At 36.5% G+C, this 22,432-nt stretch overlaps 2 protein-coding genes across 5 annotated transcripts in view; one reads left to right on the plus strand and one right to left on the minus strand.

Moving 5' to 3' along the window:
* LOC111270116 (PITH domain-containing protein 1) lies at positions 1-9,859 on the plus strand. Of its 4 annotated transcripts, none has more exons than XR_002686150.2 (5): positions 1-387; positions 7,591-7,817; positions 8,212-8,320; positions 8,458-8,636; positions 9,469-9,638. XR_002686150.2 is itself a non-coding variant. In XM_022850171.2 (4 exons), the coding sequence occupies exons 1-4, from the start codon at positions 190-192 to the stop codon at positions 9,595-9,597; spliced, it is 663 nt and encodes a 220-aa protein (XP_022705906.1). In that variant the 5' UTR covers positions 10-189; the 3' UTR covers positions 9,598-9,859. The 4 variants fall into 4 exon arrangements, 2 of the variants coding, with proteins under 2 accessions (XP_022705906.1, XP_022705897.1); XR_002686152.2 differs by having other exon boundaries at positions 2-387; positions 8,468-8,636; XM_022850171.2 differs by lacking the exon at positions 8,458-8,636 and having other exon boundaries at positions 10-387; positions 9,469-9,859.
* The window catches only part of LOC111270110 (MFS-type transporter SLC18B1), an 18,297-nt gene continuing 5,657 nt past the window's right edge, over positions 9,793-22,432 (minus strand). Inside the window, exons 2-9 of the mRNA XM_022850147.2 lie at positions 19,659-19,883; positions 19,292-19,360; positions 15,919-16,101; positions 15,316-15,522; positions 13,889-13,980; positions 13,088-13,183; positions 10,794-10,965; positions 9,793-10,207 (exon numbers count right to left, since the gene is read on the minus strand). Of these exons, the coding sequence (XP_022705882.1) occupies positions 10,124-10,207; positions 10,794-10,965; positions 13,088-13,183; positions 13,889-13,980; positions 15,316-15,522; positions 15,919-16,101; positions 19,292-19,360; positions 19,659-19,883 (1,128 nt within the window). The 3' untranslated portion in view covers positions 9,793-10,123. The remainder of the gene's footprint in view (positions 10,208-10,793; positions 10,966-13,087; positions 13,184-13,888; positions 13,981-15,315; positions 15,523-15,918; positions 16,102-19,291; positions 19,361-19,658; positions 19,884-22,432) is intronic.

Genomic DNA, 22,432 nt, shown 5'->3' on the forward strand with positions numbered 1-22,432 from the left:
GTTTTGAGTCAACACTATTAACCAACTAATAGGAGGAAGTGAAATCGGCTTGCTGAGCAGTGTTTACGTTGTGATTAGCTTTCAAGGCACAGTAGAGCGGAGTCAAGCAAGTGGGGTGATATTTTCAAAACGTGAGAGGCTCTTTGTACAATTTGCAAATTACAGAGTTAAAATCAGTGGCACAAAGTGATGTGGAACGCAGGCCATTGCTCTCATCAGCACGCAGACCACGGAGGAGATGATGCACATAGTGGACCAGAGCTTGGGATTCAATATACTTTATATACCAAAATCGACATCAATAACGTTCAGTGCCTGAACGAAGCCATTGAGGGATCAGGAAAAACTGTATTCAAACCGTGGGACGAGCGGTTGGATTTTAGCCGGGTAAGCTACTTCCAGAGATTATAGTCTTTACTACAAAGAGCTACTTATTCTCTCAGATCACGAAGTATGACCATAATAATAATATCGTTGTATAATAAATTTAGTGCAAAATATTTTTTCACTCTAATATGTAATGCATGTATATATTGCATACCCTTTTCAATGCGATAAACGGGTAAAATGTAATTGCGATTATCTATAGTGTTATCATATTACTTTTCGCTATTTGAACCTGCTTAGCATTGATGTATGTTTTGATGTGTATATGTTTCCTCTAATGCATCTAGTCACAAATGGCGTCCTCCATCCTTCTGAGAGTGCATCGCACAGTTTGACTGACATGAGTTACCAAGAACTTCAACTACTGTTTTTTGTGATTTTGTATGTTTCTCCTTAACATATACGGACAGCACGTGTCTCTAACGTCACCTATTTCATTCTGCAACATCAGGATAATCCAATTTAAGAAATTAGATTTTAAATGCCGAGATGAGCATTCTGCAGTTTAACAAGCCTGCGCAATTCGTACGAACACTGTTTAGTCGGAGCGGAGAGTGGGGCGCAGCGCTTACGCGCGATGTTAAGAAGGACATCGAATCATTCTGGAAACAAAAGGTGGCTGAAAGAAAGACGCATCGTTCGAATGAGAAGATGTATGTGCTTTCTATGTTTCCCTATCCATCCGGAAACCTTCACATGGGGCACGTTCGGGTGTACACAATTGGAGACTTGTTGGCCCGTTATTACAGCATGCGAGGAAAGAACGTCATTTACCCCATTGGGTGGGATAGTTTTGGATTGCCCGCAGAAAATGCAGCTATTGAACACGGCGAAGATCCCAAGGAATGGACAGAAAAGAATATTGCCAGTATGACCCGCCAGTTTCGGGAATTTAACTACAGTTTTAATTGGGAACGAGAAATCTCAACCTGCGATCCAACCTATTATCGCTGGACTCAGTTTCTCTTCATAAAATTGTTTGAAAAAGGGCTTGTGTACCGTAAAAAAGCCGTTGTCAATTGGGATCCTATAGATAATACAACTCTAGCCGACGAACAGGTTGATTCCGACGGACGCAGCTGGAGATCTGGAGCTAAAGTTGAAAGACGACTACTTGACCAATGGTTTGTACGCACGACGCAATACTCAAGAGATCTTTTTCAGGGTTTGGATGAACTCCAAGGGTGGGGCGACATTATAAGCATTCAAAAAGGCTGGATTGGAGATGTAGATAGGGGAATTCTCTTTACATTTGGTCTTGATGAAGGATTGCCTATAAATAAGCTAAGCGTATGGACCGATCGGCCAGAGTTAATGGTTGGAGCGGCATTTATTATAATTAGCGAAGACCACTTACTAGCACAGGCGCTGAGTACGAAACAAATATATGCAAGAAATCCATTTGACGAGAATCGGCGTATACCTGTATTTGTCAATGAAGACGATTTCGATGTTCCCAAAGCGACAGGTGCCTTCGTTGGGGTGCCATCTTCTTCGGATGATCATGCAAGGTTTGCCAGAATGAAATATATTGACTTCCTAAATGTCATCGATGGGGATCAAATTGTCAACTCAGGAAAATTTAATGGACCAATACTGGAAGCCCGTCGAAAAATATTAGATTTTGCAAAAACTGCTAAGATCGGAGGATTTCCTGCAAGCAAGTGCTTAAGAGACTGGCTAATTTCCCGCCAGAGGTATTGGGGCACCCCAATACCTATTGTCCATTGTGAGAAATGCGGACCTGTGCCAGTTAGAGAAAAGGATCTCCCAGTACAGTTACCAGCACTGCCCAAGGGTAAAAAGCTAGCCGATATTCATGACTGGATTTATACATCGTGTCCTAAATGTAGAAGAACCAGCAAAAGGGAAACTGACACATTGGACACGTTCGTAGATAGTTCATGGTACTTCATGAGATTTCTGGATCCAACAAACGCAAAAAAACTCGTAGACCCATTAATATCCAACAGGATGATGCCTGTGGATATGTATATTGGTGGATTAGAACACGCGGTCATGCATCTTTACTATGCGAGGTTTATGGCATACTTCATGCATAGAGAGCTTGGTTTGGGGTGCTCTGATAGTCCTGAACCTTTTAAGAGAATGATTGTACAAGGAATGGTCCTCAACGAGACTTTCCGAATTGAAGCAACAGGCGAACATGTGCCCAAAGATCGAGTTGATTTCAGCGATTCAAAGAACCTGAAAACAATAGATACTGGTTTGCCTGTTTCTCTATACTGGGATAAAATGTCTAAATCAAAGCACAATGGTATTGCACCCCAGGATATCACAGACATGTATGGAATTGACACAACGCGCCTCTTCATCCTTGGTGACTGCGCACCCACTTCACGCTTCAAGTGGCCAGGTATAGCGTTTAAAGGTATTGCTGGTTGGCAGGATAAACTGTGGATGACAGTCGGGAATTTCCGTCTGTCCAGGACAGTTGCAAAAGAGACTATCAATACTGATCATGAACGTCGCTGTCAGCAAGCTCGAAACGAGTTTGTTAAGAAGTGCAACTTTAACTTTGAAGTGACTCACCAGTTCAATCTCATTATTAGAGATATGCAAATCTTTACAAATACTCTTCGCAGTGGATTACGAAGCCCTCAGACTTTCCTCGGACCAAAATATGAACGCAGCCTCGGAGACCTATTAATTTGCTTAGCACCATTTTGTCCACACTTCGCATCTGAGTTGTGGGCTGGATTCTTCGATAAAGTAGAATATAACAAGAACACATTTCAGGACGGCGGAGTTTTTGCTCAGAAATGGCCTCAACTTGACGACGATGCTTTGTTTGATCTTGTTGTTAACGTTGGCAAGAGTCAAATGCTAACAGTAAAATTAACCAAGAATCTTTTTGTTGGTCTAACAAAGGAGCGTGCTATAGAACTTGTAAACAAAAACTTGCCAATAGAGTTTAGCGAGGCTAGCCCTAAATTTAGTTACTTCCCTTTATTCAGAGCTGAACTAAACTATGTAAATATTAGATATAATAATGTGAAAAAGGAAAAAAACAAAATAAGAAAGCACTTGCACGAAAATAGCTCAAATATTAGTAGTTAGGATGTATTTTATTGCTTTCATCGTTTCTTAGAAGGGTGATGCTTTTACAGACGAGTGGTTGCCTTAATGCATTTATAGTTTATATATATGTTTGATGAAATCAAGAATACGTCTCAACAGTACTGCCAGATGTTGATATTATTTTGCTTATTTGATTTCTATTTTATGGTACTACTGTTAATAGTTATAACAGTATATAATTATTATTTATCTAAATTCATTGTCAACTCTGTGGTTGCTAAATGTATATTCACATGTGGTTTGGAACTATTAAACATGAATCTTTAGTACGTAAGGAATATGTGCTAGTATGATCTTAATGAGACGCTTATTTATAGCCATACATTATCAAATTATTTGAAACAACTGCAAGAATTTTTTAATATACGCTACTTTAATAGTGGTAGCATTATCTATATAAAAAAATCTTACTGGCAGATTCTAAAAACTTACAATTGTTCATATGTTATATGTATGTAAAATAATAGAATTATAATCGTAAATTTGTTGCAAAGACGCTCACTTTCGATGTTTAGGGAATTTATCTTCGATTACTTTAAAAATAGTGAGTTACACGTAAATGAATTCATTATGTAGGTTATAAAATGAAACATTTTGAAAGTTGTGCAGCTTTTGAAAGTAATTTATTCATGGTAACTGCGATTAGGTATCTTCTCAGCATTAGTTTTCTTATATAGAATCCGCACCATCAACTAATAATCATTTATTTCGCTTTATTTATATAATTTATTATCGCTTTTGAGATTTGTTTTTTGCTTTCTTATAAGCAGACCTTATGGAACTTTGTCGCGGTTTCGAGCTTGGAGGGAACTAAATACCGTTTCCTTAGGCTTTAAGTACTTATCCTAATTATCAATATATTTAGACTGACTGTATTTGCGCATACAGTACTGTTTTGGAATAAAGTTCTTATTGTAAGCCAATTTTATCCCATCCTGTAAGGTGGACTTCTGAAGTAGTCGGAATTTGTAGCACTGATCCTATTTCTACAATGTTATTGGAGAAGGCAGCTATGCGTAAATACTTATTAGTAAAAAAGAATTTTTAATAATGAAGGAAAGTGTATCTAAAGTAATAAGCACAAGAGAATGTTTTGGTGTCCAATTTCACAGAAAGGGGCGGTCTTATTGAATAATGACTACTGTGTATATAGAAAGTTTTGATATTTCAAGAACAATTTTATTAAAACGCTTGAACTTGCAGAGTAAAAGTAAAAAAGCAAGCACTTGCAGATTCAGCCTCATATTTTATATTTTTGCAGATTCTTCCCGGTGTATCAGTCGGAAAGTATGACCGAACTTATACACTGATTATGCTTATGTTCTAAATACAGTTAAGTTCTTAGTATGCGTACACTGATTATGCTTATGTTCTAAATACAGTTAAGTTCTTAGTATGCGCTAAGTTCAATTGTTGTTACTCTGGTTAGTTATTAGCACCAGGAATACCTAGTTATCACCTCCCGACATGCACATTAATCAGCTGAATCGAAATGGATCCAATTGTCCTGCGTTGACGAGTAAATTTTCATTCATATTTCCTCACTCATGGTTTAGTATCACGACCGAATACACTGGGAGCGTCTTTAAATTGAGCTGTTGTTTTTAAACACGGGCTTTTTCGAATTATCTTTGTTTGAAGTAGTTAAGGTTAATGTATCAATGGAGCATAATTGATGCCTTGCAAGGTTAGTGACATGTAAGATCTTTACCGTCCGATCATGCAAAAAGATACCAGTTACTGTATCACGGACTACATATCGGCTCGATTCAACGTGCCTGGACCCGCTGCTTATCATGCAAGTAATCGGGACCTATTGGCCATCGCTATTCGTTAAAGGATATTAAGGAACTCATTAAATAAAGAAACTTGTTCTCTGTAGGTTATGGCATGTTGTCCCTGTGATCGTTTTATGGGTAGTGTAATTGCCTGTTAATCTTAGAAACACATCCAGGTTCGAATGCGGGCACAGACACACGTCGTTTCGTGCTAGGAGCCGACTGTAGGATGGAATGTCCAACGGCGGTGCCGAATTTAGAACTCAAAACAATTTAGATTATGGCATATAATGGTTGCATTTATGAAAAATTGATGATTTCTTATCTTATGCGCTTATCTTCATGCGTTTTCGAAATAGGGGTTCAAAATAGAGAATGACGCCATTTATCGAACAAATATACGTAACCTTTAACTAAATAGAGTCACATTAGAAATGTTGCCGCACCAAGAAAACGTGTTTATTATTATATTTTGGCGCTTATTGGCAATATCAATACTTTAATATGCTTTTCTTAGTAACCTTCGGACATATATTCGGCGACATTTAGAACAAATACGCTTAACTCGCTAGATATGAGGTCATCAAGCAGGTCCAGAAAAACACCAAAATCACCGAAACTGTTTTTCCGAGATAACGCCAAGTGGATATGTATACATTAAGAACTTTTCTTATTCTTCGTTTGTAAGACTATGTTTTCATAAAAACAGATATTCCAACGAATTTCTTCGCTATAAGTGTTATTCCTGACCATCATGTTTACTGATCGCAATTACAGCTTCCATTCGACGCCAGAATTTACTAACTAATCGTTTTCAAGATGCTTTCTACGAAGATGAATCTACGAAGAACTTCATTATAGTGACCATGCGTCAAGCAATACTTGTACGAAGAAGTGTCGCTTAAATAGGCTGTATACAAACAATTTCAACTGAAAATGTTTTTGGACTGATACGCCAAAAATCTTAAGAATGCAAGGGCTAAAAATGTTAAGAAAATTCAAAAGCTGTAAAAAGAGGCAAAACGTTAAAAAGCATTGTTAGTGCTTATCTAAACGATCCAATTGCTTATAAATATAATTCTCTCTAAAACAACTTTTAATTATTGTATCTAAAACCTAGCTGTACTAAAATTGGCTTTCTGGGTCAACTGGATAAATTTTCGAGCCTTTTAAATCTAATTTTTTTGAGAATCTTTTGGTTTGCTTAGTAAAACTCTTTCTCGTATTTTTACTTCGATAGATTGGTAGTAAGATAGATCGACGACTTCAGCAAAATTTTCTGATTTTAGTTGCGGTTCATCCATCGTGGAAAGACCGAATAATAGCTGACCTTTGCTCAAATGTCAAAAAAACTGAGACACTGTTTTTGGGCATGATGAAGTTATTGTTATGTAAATGCACGAAAACGAACAGGAACAAATTGAAACTATATAATGTTGCTCAACAAATAGATTGCTTTTTTCAACTTCGCTCGTTTGATGTCTCTTTTGTTGTGTCAAATTGTGTCAAAATGATGTACATATAAGGCTCATAAGCAGCTGCAAGTAGGTTCCTGTACTATTTACACAACAATTCTGGAATTTTTAAAATCCATCAATAGTTGCAACAAAATAGAAAATGCATGAAAAATCAATGTTCTTAAAATTATCGGATCGTTTTCAGCAGATGTTAAGAATTACTGAGGCATTCAAATATTCGAGATCGTTCGAAGTCTTCAAGATTCTTGAAGCTATTCAGCTATTGTTACTGTTCCATTACTATAATTTTTTGTCTGCTTTTACCATAATGCTTTGATACTATTTTTTTTAGTTAGATTAGTTTACTGTCAATGCGTTTACGCTCTATTAAAATACTCTTTTCTTTATTATAACTGCTTTTGTGTTATGATTTTAAGTCTGTGAAGGCATATTTTAATGTAGGTTTCTCTTTATTATTTGGCAATTTTCTTACCTTATTCCAATGTTTTATTTCTCTAACGTAAATTTACGGCTGGAACACCCTTGGATAAAAGTAGAGCAATCAGTGATCATCTTAGAAATTATTGACCGATTCTTTAAAAAAAAAACGACAAAAACGTAAAAACGTCTTATTGTTTTTTGTGTTGGTTTCTGTGTAATTCACATAATGATTTTCAGTAACATTTGCATTTTACACATTATAGCTCGCTAGAAAATTCGCCAATAGTAATAATTTCCTGCTGCTTTGGTATTGACTTGGTCGTAATTGTGGTGTATGTTTTCATATTATAAGTGAAGTAAGGTGAATGATGTGTTTCTCCAAATCCTCATCTTTGGCACTTTATTTGGGCTGTGGTTTTCAATAGGTGGTCGAATCAGACTGCGATGAGGAGCTCTTATTTTCTGTCCCTTTTACGGGTAATGTTAAACTGAAAGGGATTATTGTCGTTGGAGGTGAAGGCGATTTCCATCCGTCAGCTTTGCGCCTTTTTAAAAATCGGCCCAACATGTCCTTTGATGATGCAGCTGCCGAACCAGACCAAGAGTTTGAGCTAAGCAGGGACATCGATGGAACGCTCGAGTACCCCACGAAGTATGTATTGCAAGTAGTTTAATAAGTTTTTAGTTTTTATAAATACAGATACAGGTTAAACATTACAATAAGGGTATTCTATAAACGGCGGAACATATATTCTTTAAACATAGGGTATCTATATGAAATTACAAGGTTGCATCAGCATGTATTCTGGTATTATAACTAGGGAATGACTGTGCAAGTGGACCTCGGGCCTAAAAAGCTTGAAAGCACTTCTGAAAATCTCAACCCTTTACCTCAAAAAAAAAGCGTCTAGTAATTTTCTTGGGACGTCGAACTGGTTCGAGTGCTTGGTAGGTAATCAACTAGTGTGTTACATTGAGAAAAAAATTAGTTTAGTAGTAGAAAATTAATTTTAGGCATACTAATTATTGTCCTTGTTATTCACCAGGATTGTGAAGTTTGCTAATGTGCACCACCTCACCCTTCATTTTCCGAAAAGCTTTGGAGCGGACACCACAAAAATAGTTTATATTGGACTAAAAGGGGAGTTTACTGAGGTAAGTTGATGGTTTTCTATACCAATATTTTTGGGTAACACCGTGACTGGCATACTAATTTGCAAGGAAAATGCTGTCGTAAGTATGCACACCCACAAACTTTATTGTTTTTTGACTACGTTTTCCTTTATTTTAAGCTGCCGCTAGGTCTCATTATCATAAAATACTTACGCGCTACTGGATGATAACATTGTTCGGTGCAGTTCGGCTAGAGCCGCCATTCGACGAAGTTGAGCAAAACAAGGTGCTTTTAGCAAATTCAATGAGCTGCAAAGCGGTATCGAACCCAGTTATTTTTGACGACGATTCATTTAAGGTATGTAAGCAAAGTATGAAGATGGCTTGAGGGACGACTTGAAACAGCTGGTGACAAAACATCACTCTACTGATGTAACTTCTCTGCATAATTACACTCCATATGGTTTTCACTGAAGCAAAAGAGACAATACTGCATGCTGTGCAAATGATAAATTAGGTGTGCATGCGAATATATATTATAATTATGAGGACTTCGGTTAAATAAAGCCATCTTGGCTATAATAATAAGCGTGTGCGCGTATGAACAACATGAGATCTTACTTCCACGTACAATAAATACAAGTCGTACAATTGAACTGAAGCAACTTTAGATACATACCAAGATGTATCTATTTGAACTGCACATGTATTTCTAGTTTAAACAGGAAGTCTATTTGCTTTGATAGTAGAACGAATAAGCGTTGCTTGTATACTGAAAAAATGTGATCTATTGCGCTTACAACTATAAAAAATAAGCCACAGGGTGTAAAACAAAACATAATATAGTTTTGCCTTAAAAGTACATATTTCCTCATCAATTAAGCTACTATGAGTGTTTAAAATACACCCCATTGTATGGTTTGAATTGCAACAGTTCTGAAATATTCGTTACTTTGCACTTATTAAATAGCTGACGAAACTACAGTGGACGGATAGACTATTTCCGTACGTAGCTGTACAATGGAAATATAGTGGACGGTGAGGGCAATCTTAGAATAAAAGGTAAACCTATTTTTTAAAATGTTGTCAAAATTAAAGAAAATCTCACGAACTATTACCTACCAGCCTATTTTAGACACCTATTTATTAATGCGTTATGCTTACAATTGTTTTTACTGCGATGTTTTTAGGCGTATAGACAGGAAATCGCCATTTGCAACTATGAATTGGCACCTAATCCAGCAGACCATAAAGTGCAACGACAGTGTTCCGACAAGCGATATGAATCCGTTCACAACAACAACAATCTTGGATTCTAACCTCCGGTACGGCTACACCAGCAGCTGTTGATATACAAAAATTAATTAATAGGAAGCCATCGATGGTCACGCGCCACGCATCGGTTGTTTGCTGGCATGGAAAATGATATCGTGCGGAATAAGAAAATCACCAAACTATTCAAAGCAAACATACCACAAGTTTGGTAAGCGTCGAGGAAGTATGAAACCATAAAACAGAATGCCCATATATTACTATTTATTGATTGTTAAATAAAGTGCGTTACTATTTCGATATGTACAATCTTGTTTTTTTTTGTGTTTTTGCTTCGCGCAATAGCGGCTTGCGCAGTTTGATGCAGGAGTCAGGGCATACTCCAAAATATTAGAACCTTCAATAACAATTATGTCTCGCAGGTACTCGTTGTTCTTACTTTAAACCTGTCAGTCACAAGATACATCAGAAATTGGCTTTATGAAGGCTGTAAGTTGTCGTCACTTCTACTACAACAGATATTGATGCATAACTGTCCTATTAAGTCGATTGACCATCCGTAAAGCTAACTAATTAAATTGCCTCCCTGCTGAGTGGTGTGCTTTGAAGAACGCCGCGTGTATGATCTCGGATGACCAGGGGATACGTTGGTATCATCTGAAATATAGAAAGTTTCAAGTTAACTTTTCCTACCTTTCTTGCTTAACTGTGTGACTTCTCTTTATCTAATTTCTTGGACAAAGTTTTAATATATAAAGCAAACAGCGGTAAGAGAAAGCGGATTATTATATTGTTTGCCGGCACACATATATTATATATATATATGTTTGCCGTGTACCTGTTTCTCAAGTCTCTTACGTGAGACCTTAATTTGTTTTCAGTTCTCTATAAATGGCACAAACGAGTGCTAGCGAGTTGGTAGTTTAATGATAGATGAGAAGCTGCAGATAAGACAAAAGTATGTATTTTCATGTTTTATTCTAAATCCTAGTATTAGACCATTAGTTTTCCTTTCGTTTATAACACCGTAGAGAGTCGCGTAATCGTATCATTGATTATACATAGTATCGATTAGATCTCATTCCATGGCAAACAAAGCGCTTGTTGATGATCTACCAAGGACAAAAACGTTAATTGTGCATCTTTTCTTCAGTGAATAGGCTTATGTATGGCAGTATAGATAAAATTATCTGAATAGAGAAAATGGTTATAGAGTAGTTAAGTTATTTTGTAATATACGTACCGGAATGAGAACAACAAGAAGTACTACGGTAGTAGCCCAACGATATCCCACAACATCGAACAGAACTCCTCCCAAAAATGGCCCAAGAAATGCGCCTAAAAAAAAGGCCATGGAGTATAGGCTTGCTACAAGCGCGTACGTTGGGGCCTTAGACGGGTAGTTGAGCTGATTGCTACGTCATAAGAATAAAGGAGCACAAACGTTACTTTGATCATTTTAGCGAAATTAACCCGGTGATAACTTTATTAGGAAAATAATCTCGAAAAAATTACAAAAAAAAACAAAGTAAAACTGGACTTATATATATAGATCCTGTTTGACTTTTCTTTATTTAAAATAAATTTTTTGTTTTAAAATCTTTTTTTCGAGGTTTATATATATAGTTTACAGATTGCTCCATCAGAATGTGGATGAAGGATTTTTATAGGCTGCCGTTTTTTGGCAAATATAATCTCTTTCGCAAATCTTTTGAGCCACATACGGTTTGTGACTTTGGGGGGTTGAAGACAACAACGGGATTGAAGAAAGTTGATGAACCAGGCGACTCTAGTAGCGAATGGATAACGAGAACGTTTGCTGAGAATGCAGGGTTATCCACGGCACGGAAAAAAATTAGCACAGCTTTCACTAATAACCTAAATTATATATAAGCCGCCAAGATTGCTACGAATGTTTCTATTATGTTTCTTGAGTTATTATTGCTCTACGATGCGACATCCGGACATGCGGAGAAGGTAACACCCTAGTTAGTGAACGAGTAAATATACGTATTGTAGCTTTTTGGTACGACAGTGTAGCGCCCATCGGTATCAGTAGTGTCTTCATTGCCTTAATTTTTCGAATACTCACTTCCTATGCCAGATTATCTTCCATTAAAGCGCAAAGAACACCTATGCTGAAGGTGAAAGCAACCTCTGTACTGTAAATACTGTAAGGTCATTAGGATAAAACAGCACATCAACTTCAATATGCCGGTTTTTAATGACACTAAGCAGGTCGCTAAAAACTACAGCAAAAAGCAGGGCACAAGCTCATCGCCCTGATCTATCTAGATTTGATTAAATAGATTACACGTGATGCCATCGTCCGTTGTAACTTGCTTCCATTTAAGTATGACGATGATTTTTTTGAACCAAAAAGGAAGACCCGTCTGAGTAAGCTCAAAAAAAGATCTCAGCTCTTAGTGCTGCATTAAATATTGCTTAAAAGTCTACAGATACGATGTGATGGTAATGTCCGTTTCCATGCCTAAAGTAAATAGAATGCGATCTGAAAGTATGGAGCAGGCGAAAAGCACAAAACAGTGGGCGCGAAAACCGTGCTGCGCCTCCTTTGGAATAACCATTCGATTTACTAAGAACTCGCGAGAGATGATCGGTCAGAAGGAAGGCCAGAAGCTTGTACGAGCAGCTTGTGTTAACGATATTGCGCCAGCTTAAATATTTTCTAGAATCGCCTTTCGCTTTTGATATTCAGGACGCGTAGCGCCTGCGCCAGTCATTGGGTATGAGACCAGAGCAGCCATTTAAGAGGGCAGTCCAGCAAGATGCCAGAAGGACAAAGTTTGGTTCACGGCCAATCCTAAACCAGCGGCCTTGTTAGGGCACATCCTGATTACGGCATCTTTGAAATATCCAGATTGCACACTTGTAGGCCGCGATGTAATGATTTGGGAAATATTTTAAAAGTAGGATGACGAGTCCCACGCGGATTCAGTAAAAGCGCCAAGGCCAACAGTCTCACTATATGATATCGTTTCCTGCATCGCAAAGAAGAAATCTTTTTAGCACGTGATCAATGCTTGGGATGAAATATTATACATCGTTTATAACAATGCTTTTAAAAGGAATACTCTGCCCTAAGCTACCTAGCGCTGCGAAATCGTAAATATTGTAGTGGCTCGACTCAACTGGAAAAATTTAATCAAAAAATGGACAAGAATACTTCCAAGTAAACACAGACCCACACAATTTTATCACATGACCGGGCATTAGGCCTGACGTGTGAAATTATTACTTAATCAAACTCACCCGATCTTCTTTTTTTGGGGATTAATATATATATTGTTTGAACTTTAGAGTAAGACCATGGAAAACCGAATAAACTATTTTAGCAGGGAAGTGTTGCTGGACTTAAAGTTAAAGAGTAAGCTAAAAGGAGATTGTCTTTTTCTGATTCTTCTAAAAATATATATGTAGTTTTGCATTACTTTGAGCTTACACGTACACAACTCATTGTCTTGGTCATCATCTGGTAAATGTGAATAGAATACATAATAAACTTATAATACTTACATAACGTATTTAAGCGTATGCACATAACTAAGGTTGTATATAGCTCCATTGCCTATACCCATTAAAGCTTGACTCAGCATAAGAAGCCACCATGACCTACAACAATGTAAGACAATTCATAGTTAGAGTAGTCATATCAGAGATTATTGGCTGAAACCGCATTGAACTGCAATTGGCATTTAATATTAGACAAAACTTGCATATTCAACTGTCATTGCTTGTTCATGCCTATGACGTGGCTTAGAATGTGTATGAACAACTCTCCTGAAATGGAGAAAAGCACTTTGCTCGAATAACGTATGAGGAGTGTTACAAATATTCGAGATGCTTATTATAGAATTATTTTCGATATAAAATGTTCGGTTTGAAATGAGATTTTATAGAATTCATATTTTCCAGCAAAAAAATTTTAGTAAAGCTAAGCTAATCAATAGGACAGTAGGAATTAATAAACTAATGCAATGTGACCTCCTGCTTCGTATGTAAAAATAATTATGCGTAATACTTAAGTAATAATAATAATAGCGCACGTAAGAGCATCCAATCCAGACTTCTGCGAATATAGTGCTAGAAAAAATCTTCATAACTATAGATATATGCATTCGAAATGTTTGTGAATACGTTTCAAGTGAATAAGTAATACATGCATATCTGGAATGGTGGGACAATTGCATTTCGTTTCATACAGCTGTTACTAACTTAAAGAACATTCAAAGACGTGTATTGCTATGAATATTTTGAGCTCGATAATTAATTTTTTTTAACAGTTAGAGGCAATAAAAACAAAAAAAGTCTTCGTACGGTTTTATAGGAAGCATTGGCATTGGGCCAAGGGTTGCGAGACCCGTACAAAAGATCACTCCTCCAAGAAGCACGAGCAGGCGACAATCTGTCTGAAAATGTAAAGTAAGAATCTTTTAATTAATGTTCGCAACGAGTTATGTTAATGACCCCACTTTTGATAACTAAACTATTCAGTCAAGTTATATGCTAAATAAATTCCTTGAGTTTATAGAGAGCTATATAGTTTAGTGCTCTAAATGAGTCAATTCTTTTTACCATCGAAATAGAGAATGAGGTAATATGATATGCTATATCAAAATAAAAACTGACTGTATAAGCTTGAGTGCCAGTGAGCGTTCGGTCCTGCCAGCCAAACACAAAACTGTGTTAAGCTTGCGGTAACACAGCTGGTGATAACAATTCGAGTACTAGGGAAAGATATGACAGGTGGTCGAACGACTTGATGCTACTGAGAGCGCGAAGCACATGCCCGTATGCATAAACATGGTTAGACTCGTTGGTGAGACAACTGATCATAGAGAAAGATTTTCAAAAAACAGTTGTATGGACGTCCAACATCGGAAAAACCGGAATTGGTTTTCCGCCTATACAAAAGGAAGGAGGAGACGTTCGAGTATGTTCTAGAAAGAAAGCAACCGTTGCATAAGGTGTTAAGGTGAAAAGTCGAGTCAAAGGTCTTTTTTGCTAGCAATAGAAGAATGGCAAAGTCAGTTCCTTTTGCGAACTTTGCGGCCTAGGCGAACATGAATTCATACGTATGATTAGTAATGCACAATTATTCATTGCAGATGTACGCTGCTCCACTGCTCGCTCTAGTAGTCATACCCCGCAAAGATCTAAAGTCTGGAAGAAAGAAGAGGCTTATCCAAAAGGAATCTCAATAAGCATGATCTCTTGTTAGGTTTGCGCATCGGTTTGCTTACATTTGAATAGGAATATGCTATGCTGATAGGCACTCACAGGCCATCATCTGCCATCTCCTTGCATCAAGTCTAAAAGAAATTGATGCGTAAGCCTTGCCAAAGAGCAATTAATATTCCGCTTTGACATACCCCTGTTACAATAGAACAAAGAATTATATACTAAGCCCTTGAAGGGATGCTCTAATAATTGCGTAGTGGAATTTTGAAATTCACGATAATTTCCATTTGGTAAAATTAAATAAACGGTACAGGAGCACGGTAGCGGCTTCATTGCAGCGGAGTCACCGGACTATTGTCACAGGGTCTAATAATAACAAGAATTTAGTAATTTATTCTACCTCCATCCAACTAATGTAGAATCTCTTTTTTTGATGAAAGGGTTTCTTCTAGTGTAGCGAATTAATCGTCCGACCAGGCTGTTTTTCTGCCCATTTCCGCTCTGCTCTCCCGCCTACAGTCTGTTTAGATCACCTATAAAATAAACGTTACAAAAATTCTAACCACTTGGTTAGAAAGGAATCCGTTGGCCAGGCTAGAAATGGCATAGACAACTCCGTACGTTAGGAATACCAGAGAGCTCTGCGAGGCGGATGATACGCCTAAATCCTTGGTTCGTAAGGCAAGGGTAGCTCCATTAAATCCAATTACGAAGCAGCACACAAACACGGCTAGTATATCACAGATAACGCGCCATTCACATAATAAGCTCTGAAAAAATTAAATAAAGTATGAGAGTAGAATCCAAAAAAAAACTTGATGGCTGAAAAAATTCATGACTCAAATTGCATAATTATCTCAAGTGTGTTTGATATTAGCTTCATCAAAGTATACGTTAAAATATACGTTAGAATTTTCTAAATAATAATGATATTCCGAAAAAGAAAGTAATACTACTAGGCATCAATGGTCGTTGTATTTTATTAATTTGTATACAATCATTATCTCCTAGCGAAGTGAAAAAGAGAATAAGAATGTTTTAACTTCTTAATTAAAAAAAAGCAAAGCACTAATTGCATATGATTGTTTTTCGTATAGATTATACTGTTTGTAATTGCGTCCAGTTTGTATAAACAATTTGACTAAATTAACCTTTAAGTTTTGTACCTTTATTTTGAGCGGGTGAGCCAAGCCTTTCATATCACAGCTTTTTTCCTTTTCTTTAGTGTTTTTCGTTCTCTCTGCATTTTCATTTGTTCGCATTTCATTAGGCAGAATGACTATTGCAAGACAAGCAAATGTCAAGCTACACGCGCCGAACACGATAAACGGAAGTTGGTATCCCCCAATCTATGCCGATGAAAAATTGGCATAAGTATTAGTCACTTATATTAATTATTCTATAATAAACCTAAATATACCATTTTTGTTTTTCTCGTTTTCGCACTTCATAACTCTATCATATTTGATATCATTTGTAGGTTCCATAAATTAGCCTTTAAATTTTATGCGATAAATTATATAAAAATAAATTAGGTTTAAGAAAAACGTGCTCTGAAAAACAATGAACATGAAACTAAAATATCTGACATTACATTTCAGGTGCTCATAAACATATCTATTTTACTAGCTGCATTTCTAACTGTACTACAGTATTATAATTGTAATCATTAACATATATTTTAACTACACACTCAACGTAGGTATGTATAATATTTCCATATTAGCTGGCCTAAGTACTTGGTTTTATGAGATATGTATTTGTTGATCAAAGACCTAATTTTCTAAAAAATATGTATTTAATTTATCAATATCAATCTCTACGAAAAAATTATACAAATAGAAACATGACGCAGTGTTCTAAAATAGCATATTGCAAACATAAATCTTGCGAATATGATACAGTATCACGTATGCTCTGCGTTTGAGTATTTTATTTAAGCAGCAAGATATCTTTAACGTATTTTCAGTTTAACTTCTGGCTAACTTCATTAGGCGATTTCGAAGCATCAAAGGGTAGCCATTACTCAGAAGCACTAGCCTAATATTGTTTGCTTCAACGCTTTAAACAGAAGATATTAAGCTGCTCCCGCAAATATTTTAAAAGTATTCAAGTACAGATCAAATCTTCACAAATATGATGATGCACATTTATTTCCCTCTAGCAAGTCGCATCGACGAGGATCTTTGTTCGCTGTTTTGTCCAGTTTTGGGTGAGATAATGAACTGGTTTGAGAGCTGCTATTTGCGATCGTATTATACAAGATCAACATGTATAAATCTGCCTCTTTACGTAAGTATATAATGTTATATATTTATATATAAGTTATATATAAGTTCAAAAGTGCTGCGTCAGTCGTTACACTTATGCAATATAAGTAGCGGCGGCTGATGCAGTATTGGCATGGCTTTTAACACTTACAGGCCTCAACTACTATAGCATAAAGCAGTCATCTGTTATAAGCACCTTGCATTATTTATTTTTATTTAAAATAGAAGAGGGCAGCCAGTTTACGATAGTAGTGGTGATGAGAAGATATGTTATACTTATTATGATCACATACGTCTCACAGGTCGCCAGGAAAGATATCTTCTAGGGATGGGAGGATCGCCAGCTGTTTCATCTAATAGTTGACGATGGTTCGGCAAATGAGCCTCGACGCATTTACTTTTTCATTAAGTATTGTTATATTATACTTGTAAAACACAGTAAGTACAGTCTCAGGCTAAGATCATGGTTTTGCGATCTTATTTGAGTTACATGCTAGCTTATAAACATTAGATTTTCACAAATAAGAGTCATAATGGGTAGGCCTGAGAAATGATAAAACCGGCCAATACTTATTTGACAATAAGAAAATAATTCTTAAAGATGGCCACAAATCATTTTAGAACTTTAGCTAAAAGGGCTGCTTGTTACGAACATATGTAATTTTCTGTGGGTATGGATAAGGGACATGTGTGAAGATATGCTCTATTATAGCCTTCATAATAAACATACCGAATTCTCTGTGTTGCTAAGGTCAAAATGATTGTCCCACTTTCCATAGGCACTACGTACTGCTCACATATGAGCCACTGTAAAATGTATGAGTGGACTCGGTGCGGCTGTTCTAATCATTTTCAACAAACGGCGAATGTCACAATTGTTTTATGGGCTAATGATCGACTGTCGATGTTTCTAGCTCAAAAAGTAACTCCATTAGCTCTTTTTGACATGACTAGCATCGACGTTGAGAGAAGCAGCGCTACTTACTAATTGCGTACTGACGTGGTCGTTAATCCTTAAATAAAGAAATCCATTTTAGCATTCACCTTGGCTCTCATAGATGTAAATTTAAGAGTACAAACCATCTGAAGGTTCATGCGATCGTCGGTACAGGGTTCCAGTGAATGCAATATAGTAAATATTGCTAACTAGCCCAATAAGACCGAATGCGTAGGTTTAATTGTGTATGTACAGAAACATTAGAAACGTTTTATGATGAATGCACGTAAAGTCTTATATTGTACAAACGGTTCAGTAAATACAATAAACTTGGAGAGTACGTTTATTTAAACATTATAATTGATAAGTACCACATTTTGTTTGGCTGGATATTTTTTCGACATATAAGTGAAACCTTAAATAGTGCCAAAGTCACAAAATTAATATTCCAATTTCTTTGTACGGTTGAAAAGTTTCTTTTTTAACACCGCAATGTGTGGTGTGCTTTAACCTTACAATGCCCAATACATCTTTAATCAAAGCATTTTCGCCACATAATCGTGGAAACAACATCATCTTCATGGACGAGTTGTTGGCCCACATTTCTCTTGGCAGCATTCCATCGCATTAATCTTCAAAAAACTAGTCTTCGCATCAGTTTCGAGTAATAATGAGCCAAGGTTAGACTGCTTAAAGGCCGTAACAGGTATGAAACTCGAAACAGGCCAAACGCCACTAGTATTGCGAAGCTAGTGCCTGTCAAAACTTAATATAGGTACAAAATGGTTTCTGGTTTAACGTGGGTAAACGCCTCATCCGTTGTTCTTTGCTTTTTAATATGCCAATTTCATAAGTGGGGTAACAATGTTGTTACTGTAGTGATTAGTATGTAAAAATAATAAAAAGTCCTTTGCAGTCTTTTTGCTTTTTCAGAGAACTGTTAAACTGGAGTGATTGATACAACGTGGTCTGTCAGAGGGCGGCATGTTCGCTTTCATTTGTTGCAAAAGTCTGTTTTTTATCATCCATAGATCGGGTAGAGCATGAACTACAATGGGTAACAAACTAATGAGTATTTTATTAGCAGACCGAAACTGGGTCCTTATCAACCCGGTTGAAAAATGCTGGCTGCAATCGCACATAAAAGTGAGTTTACAGCTCGTTTCGTATTGCTATTTTAACAATTTGCAGTAAGTGCAGTAAGAAAAACATAGTTTTCAGATATTATTACATTTACAGCGAACTATATGGATTGATAAGCCAGTTTCATACGAATAATGTTTATAGCAGGTCATCAAATGACCAAAAAATATTAAAGGCAAAAGAACTTACATCGTACAGTACGCTGCCCACTGCTGGTCCAATCATGATTCCGAAACCAAATACTGTTTCCACAAGAGGCTAAAAGTTAAACCTTTATTTATTAATCATTTAAAAAATAAACACATTTAGTCATAAAATATGTATGATAGGATGCTGGTTATACCACACAATCAGTAGTGGTTGTTAAGAACCGGTTCGACAGAATTCTATGAATTCCTGTCATGTAGTTGATGCCAAAATATCCTTACCTTTTATCTTGAATAACGTGACTATGCGGCCAAACAGCCAAAATAACAGCAGAAATACTTCAGATTTTCAATAAAAAATGAAGATGACACTCATACTTTGTAAACATTTTAAATAATCGGTAACGTACCACCATGATGCGCAAACGATCTGGAAATTGCGCTCCAATCATCGTATTGTAACAGGTCAGGCAAATGGAAAATCCGACAGCTTCAAGCAATCGCGTAATCATGGACGCCACAAAAAATCCTGTACTATTCTTAATTAACGATAGTGATCCCATTGTTGAAAGAAATACGCCATCTATGGTAAGCCCGACGATCAGCACCGACTTCGGAGCAATTCCAGATGATAGCTAGATAAAGGAAGACAGTTAGGGCAAGAATTACTTGGTGCCCAGTATTACATTATTGGCATATTGCATACTAATCCAGAAACGATTCAATTATTTTTCTGATTTATTCAAAAGTTTCTTTATCTATATATCGCTTTTTGTGTATTTATTTTGTTGGACTTATATTTAGTTGTCCCACTGTTCCACCTATGGCCCATCAAGCTGAATGTCTGTTTCGTGTTCATTACGGTCACCGCTGGTGGACCAGGACAATAGTATTTAAACAGTCTCCAAACGTCTTCGCTGGCTGATAATTTTGCATCATTTAACGCCGGCACAATTTCAGTTTCTTGTCTTGCTCATCCAAGGAATTGTTTCTACGCAACGATTTTTGTGGTAATACATAGGCTTGTGTGCTTTTTTTTTTTATAAGAACAAGCCTGTAAAATTTGCAAACTCGACAAATGAAGTAGAGAACGATAAAGATAGGGAAGGTTGACTTTGACGACGCTGCCTTTAAAGTGGTGAATAAATGCCTAATACGTAAACGAAAAATAGATAATAAAATTAAAGAAAAAGCCACAATAGGTTTTTCTAGGCGCGACAAATGTATCTAAAAGTTTCGTTAGCTCTGCAAGATATTAACCAAACCTTGACCTCCTTTGTAACGAATTCAATGAACCATGGGATCTGGGGAAATATTGATATCGAGGGTGCTACCACGGCACGAAAAAGAATCGTCTAAAGCATTGGAAAAATCAAGTTCCTAGCTTTTGAGTATATATTGAAAACCATGTGTTTTTAATCATGTCATTTTCTTAAACCGTGCAACTAAGCACTATAAACAAAAGAGGAGTTACAATAATAAATATGAAACATTCAGTATGTATTTCACTCTTTGTTCGAAAATATCGCATTTAACGCTATAATCAGATGAAATGGAACAACTTTGTGTTACTTGTATAGGTTAAAATATTTAAATTCTAAAGTTGTTATAGCCATACATATTAATGTAGTTAGTGGACTAACTTTCCGTACTTAAAGGTACTTGAATAAAAATTTTACATATAATAATAGTATCAAAATGGCTCATTGAGTTCCACCAACGAACTGATGTATTTTTTTAACTTTTGCTATCCTTGACAGCAACACAAAAAATCCTTGGTGAGCTTGTAGTATCTCATATTAAAATAGGAGCCCTCCTGTTTCAGTTCTCTCACAAAATCAGCGTTATATTAGTATAAGTAAGTTCAAGCATGGTCCATCATTCGAATAAGAAGAAATATTCCGTTCATTACGTTTGATTTGTAGATAAATACCTCGGCTAAAACAGCTCGTGGTTTGCTATTTACGAACTGCTTTTTTAACTCGGCCATTCCACGACCTTACCTTCTTTCTATAGAAAAGTAAAATTAATTTATTACGAAGGTCACATTCTTAGAAAAATCAGAGGCATGATATGTCAGTAGGTAGAAGTGTAGATCCGATTATCATTCTTTGCTCTTATGATAATTTAATATTATTGTACCTTCTTGAATTTATAGAATCGTTAGTTTGCCGTGTGTACAAAACGGTTATAGTCCTACCACAATATGTACGATACTTTTTGGCGAAATAGTTAACACTTTGTATTAACGTATGCTCAAGACAGTGAAATAAACTCATACTCACCACAGCAGTTCTCTGGCTGTTTTTCGTTTTCCGATGTTAATATTTTGAAGTTGAAAGTTTTATCCGAACATGAAAAGGTGTTTACGAGAAATCGTTGTATAGGGCAAATTTGAAACTTCTGAGGATCTATTCAGATTCACTAATCTAAAAACGCTACTGTTAATGTCAACTAGGATTAATGCTTTTTTTGTTTAAGATTATGCTAGGGTTTAGAATGAAAAATCTAAAAAATCTGCTAAGGTCATATGCAGGGCGTGTTATTGGACTGTTACACAGCGAATCCAGCGGGTTTTGAAATTGAAACTTTTGATCTAGCTGGGTTAGAATGGTGATTAATATGTGTTAAAGGTGTTCTCCTTTATTTTTTACTCATTTGTTTTAGCGCTCTTGTTGCTTTTGGATAGCTACAAAATTACCATCCGCGCCCCCATATGTAACTTCTCTGTCTATGACTTCTTGAGGTATGAGTGGAATATGTTTGCCTACCAGTTGTTTTCTTTTGGGGTATGGAAAACCCCATATACACTTACGGACTTAAGTTGGGAGAATAAGAGTATTGAGGCCCACGTTAGATATTCTTTTGCTCAATTTAGAAAGTAGTTGAGACGTAGCAATGAGGTCTGGTGTTGTCATCGAATAAACCGACTGCGGGCTTTCGATTGCCGTAGCACCAGTCTGTGAGTTGTTTGAGGAACTTAAGATAGCGAAAGTCAATTACTTCTAACTTCACATTAGTTGATAGTGATTTGTAAGGATCAAGAAGCAATGATGAATAAGACTGAAAAGGCACTGAGAGTGCAACTTGAAATGTTTCTCGAACTATCACAACGAACGCCTAGAGCTAAACAAACCTTGCGGCCTTCTTTTCTAGCAATACTCTTTCATCGTGACATTAAATA

Source organism: Varroa jacobsoni, unplaced genomic scaffold (assembly GCF_002532875.2).
Source record: "Varroa jacobsoni isolate VJ856 unplaced genomic scaffold, vjacob_1.0 scaffold_155, whole genome shotgun sequence".
NCBI lineage: Eukaryota > Metazoa > Arthropoda > Arachnida > Mesostigmata > Varroidae > Varroa > Varroa jacobsoni.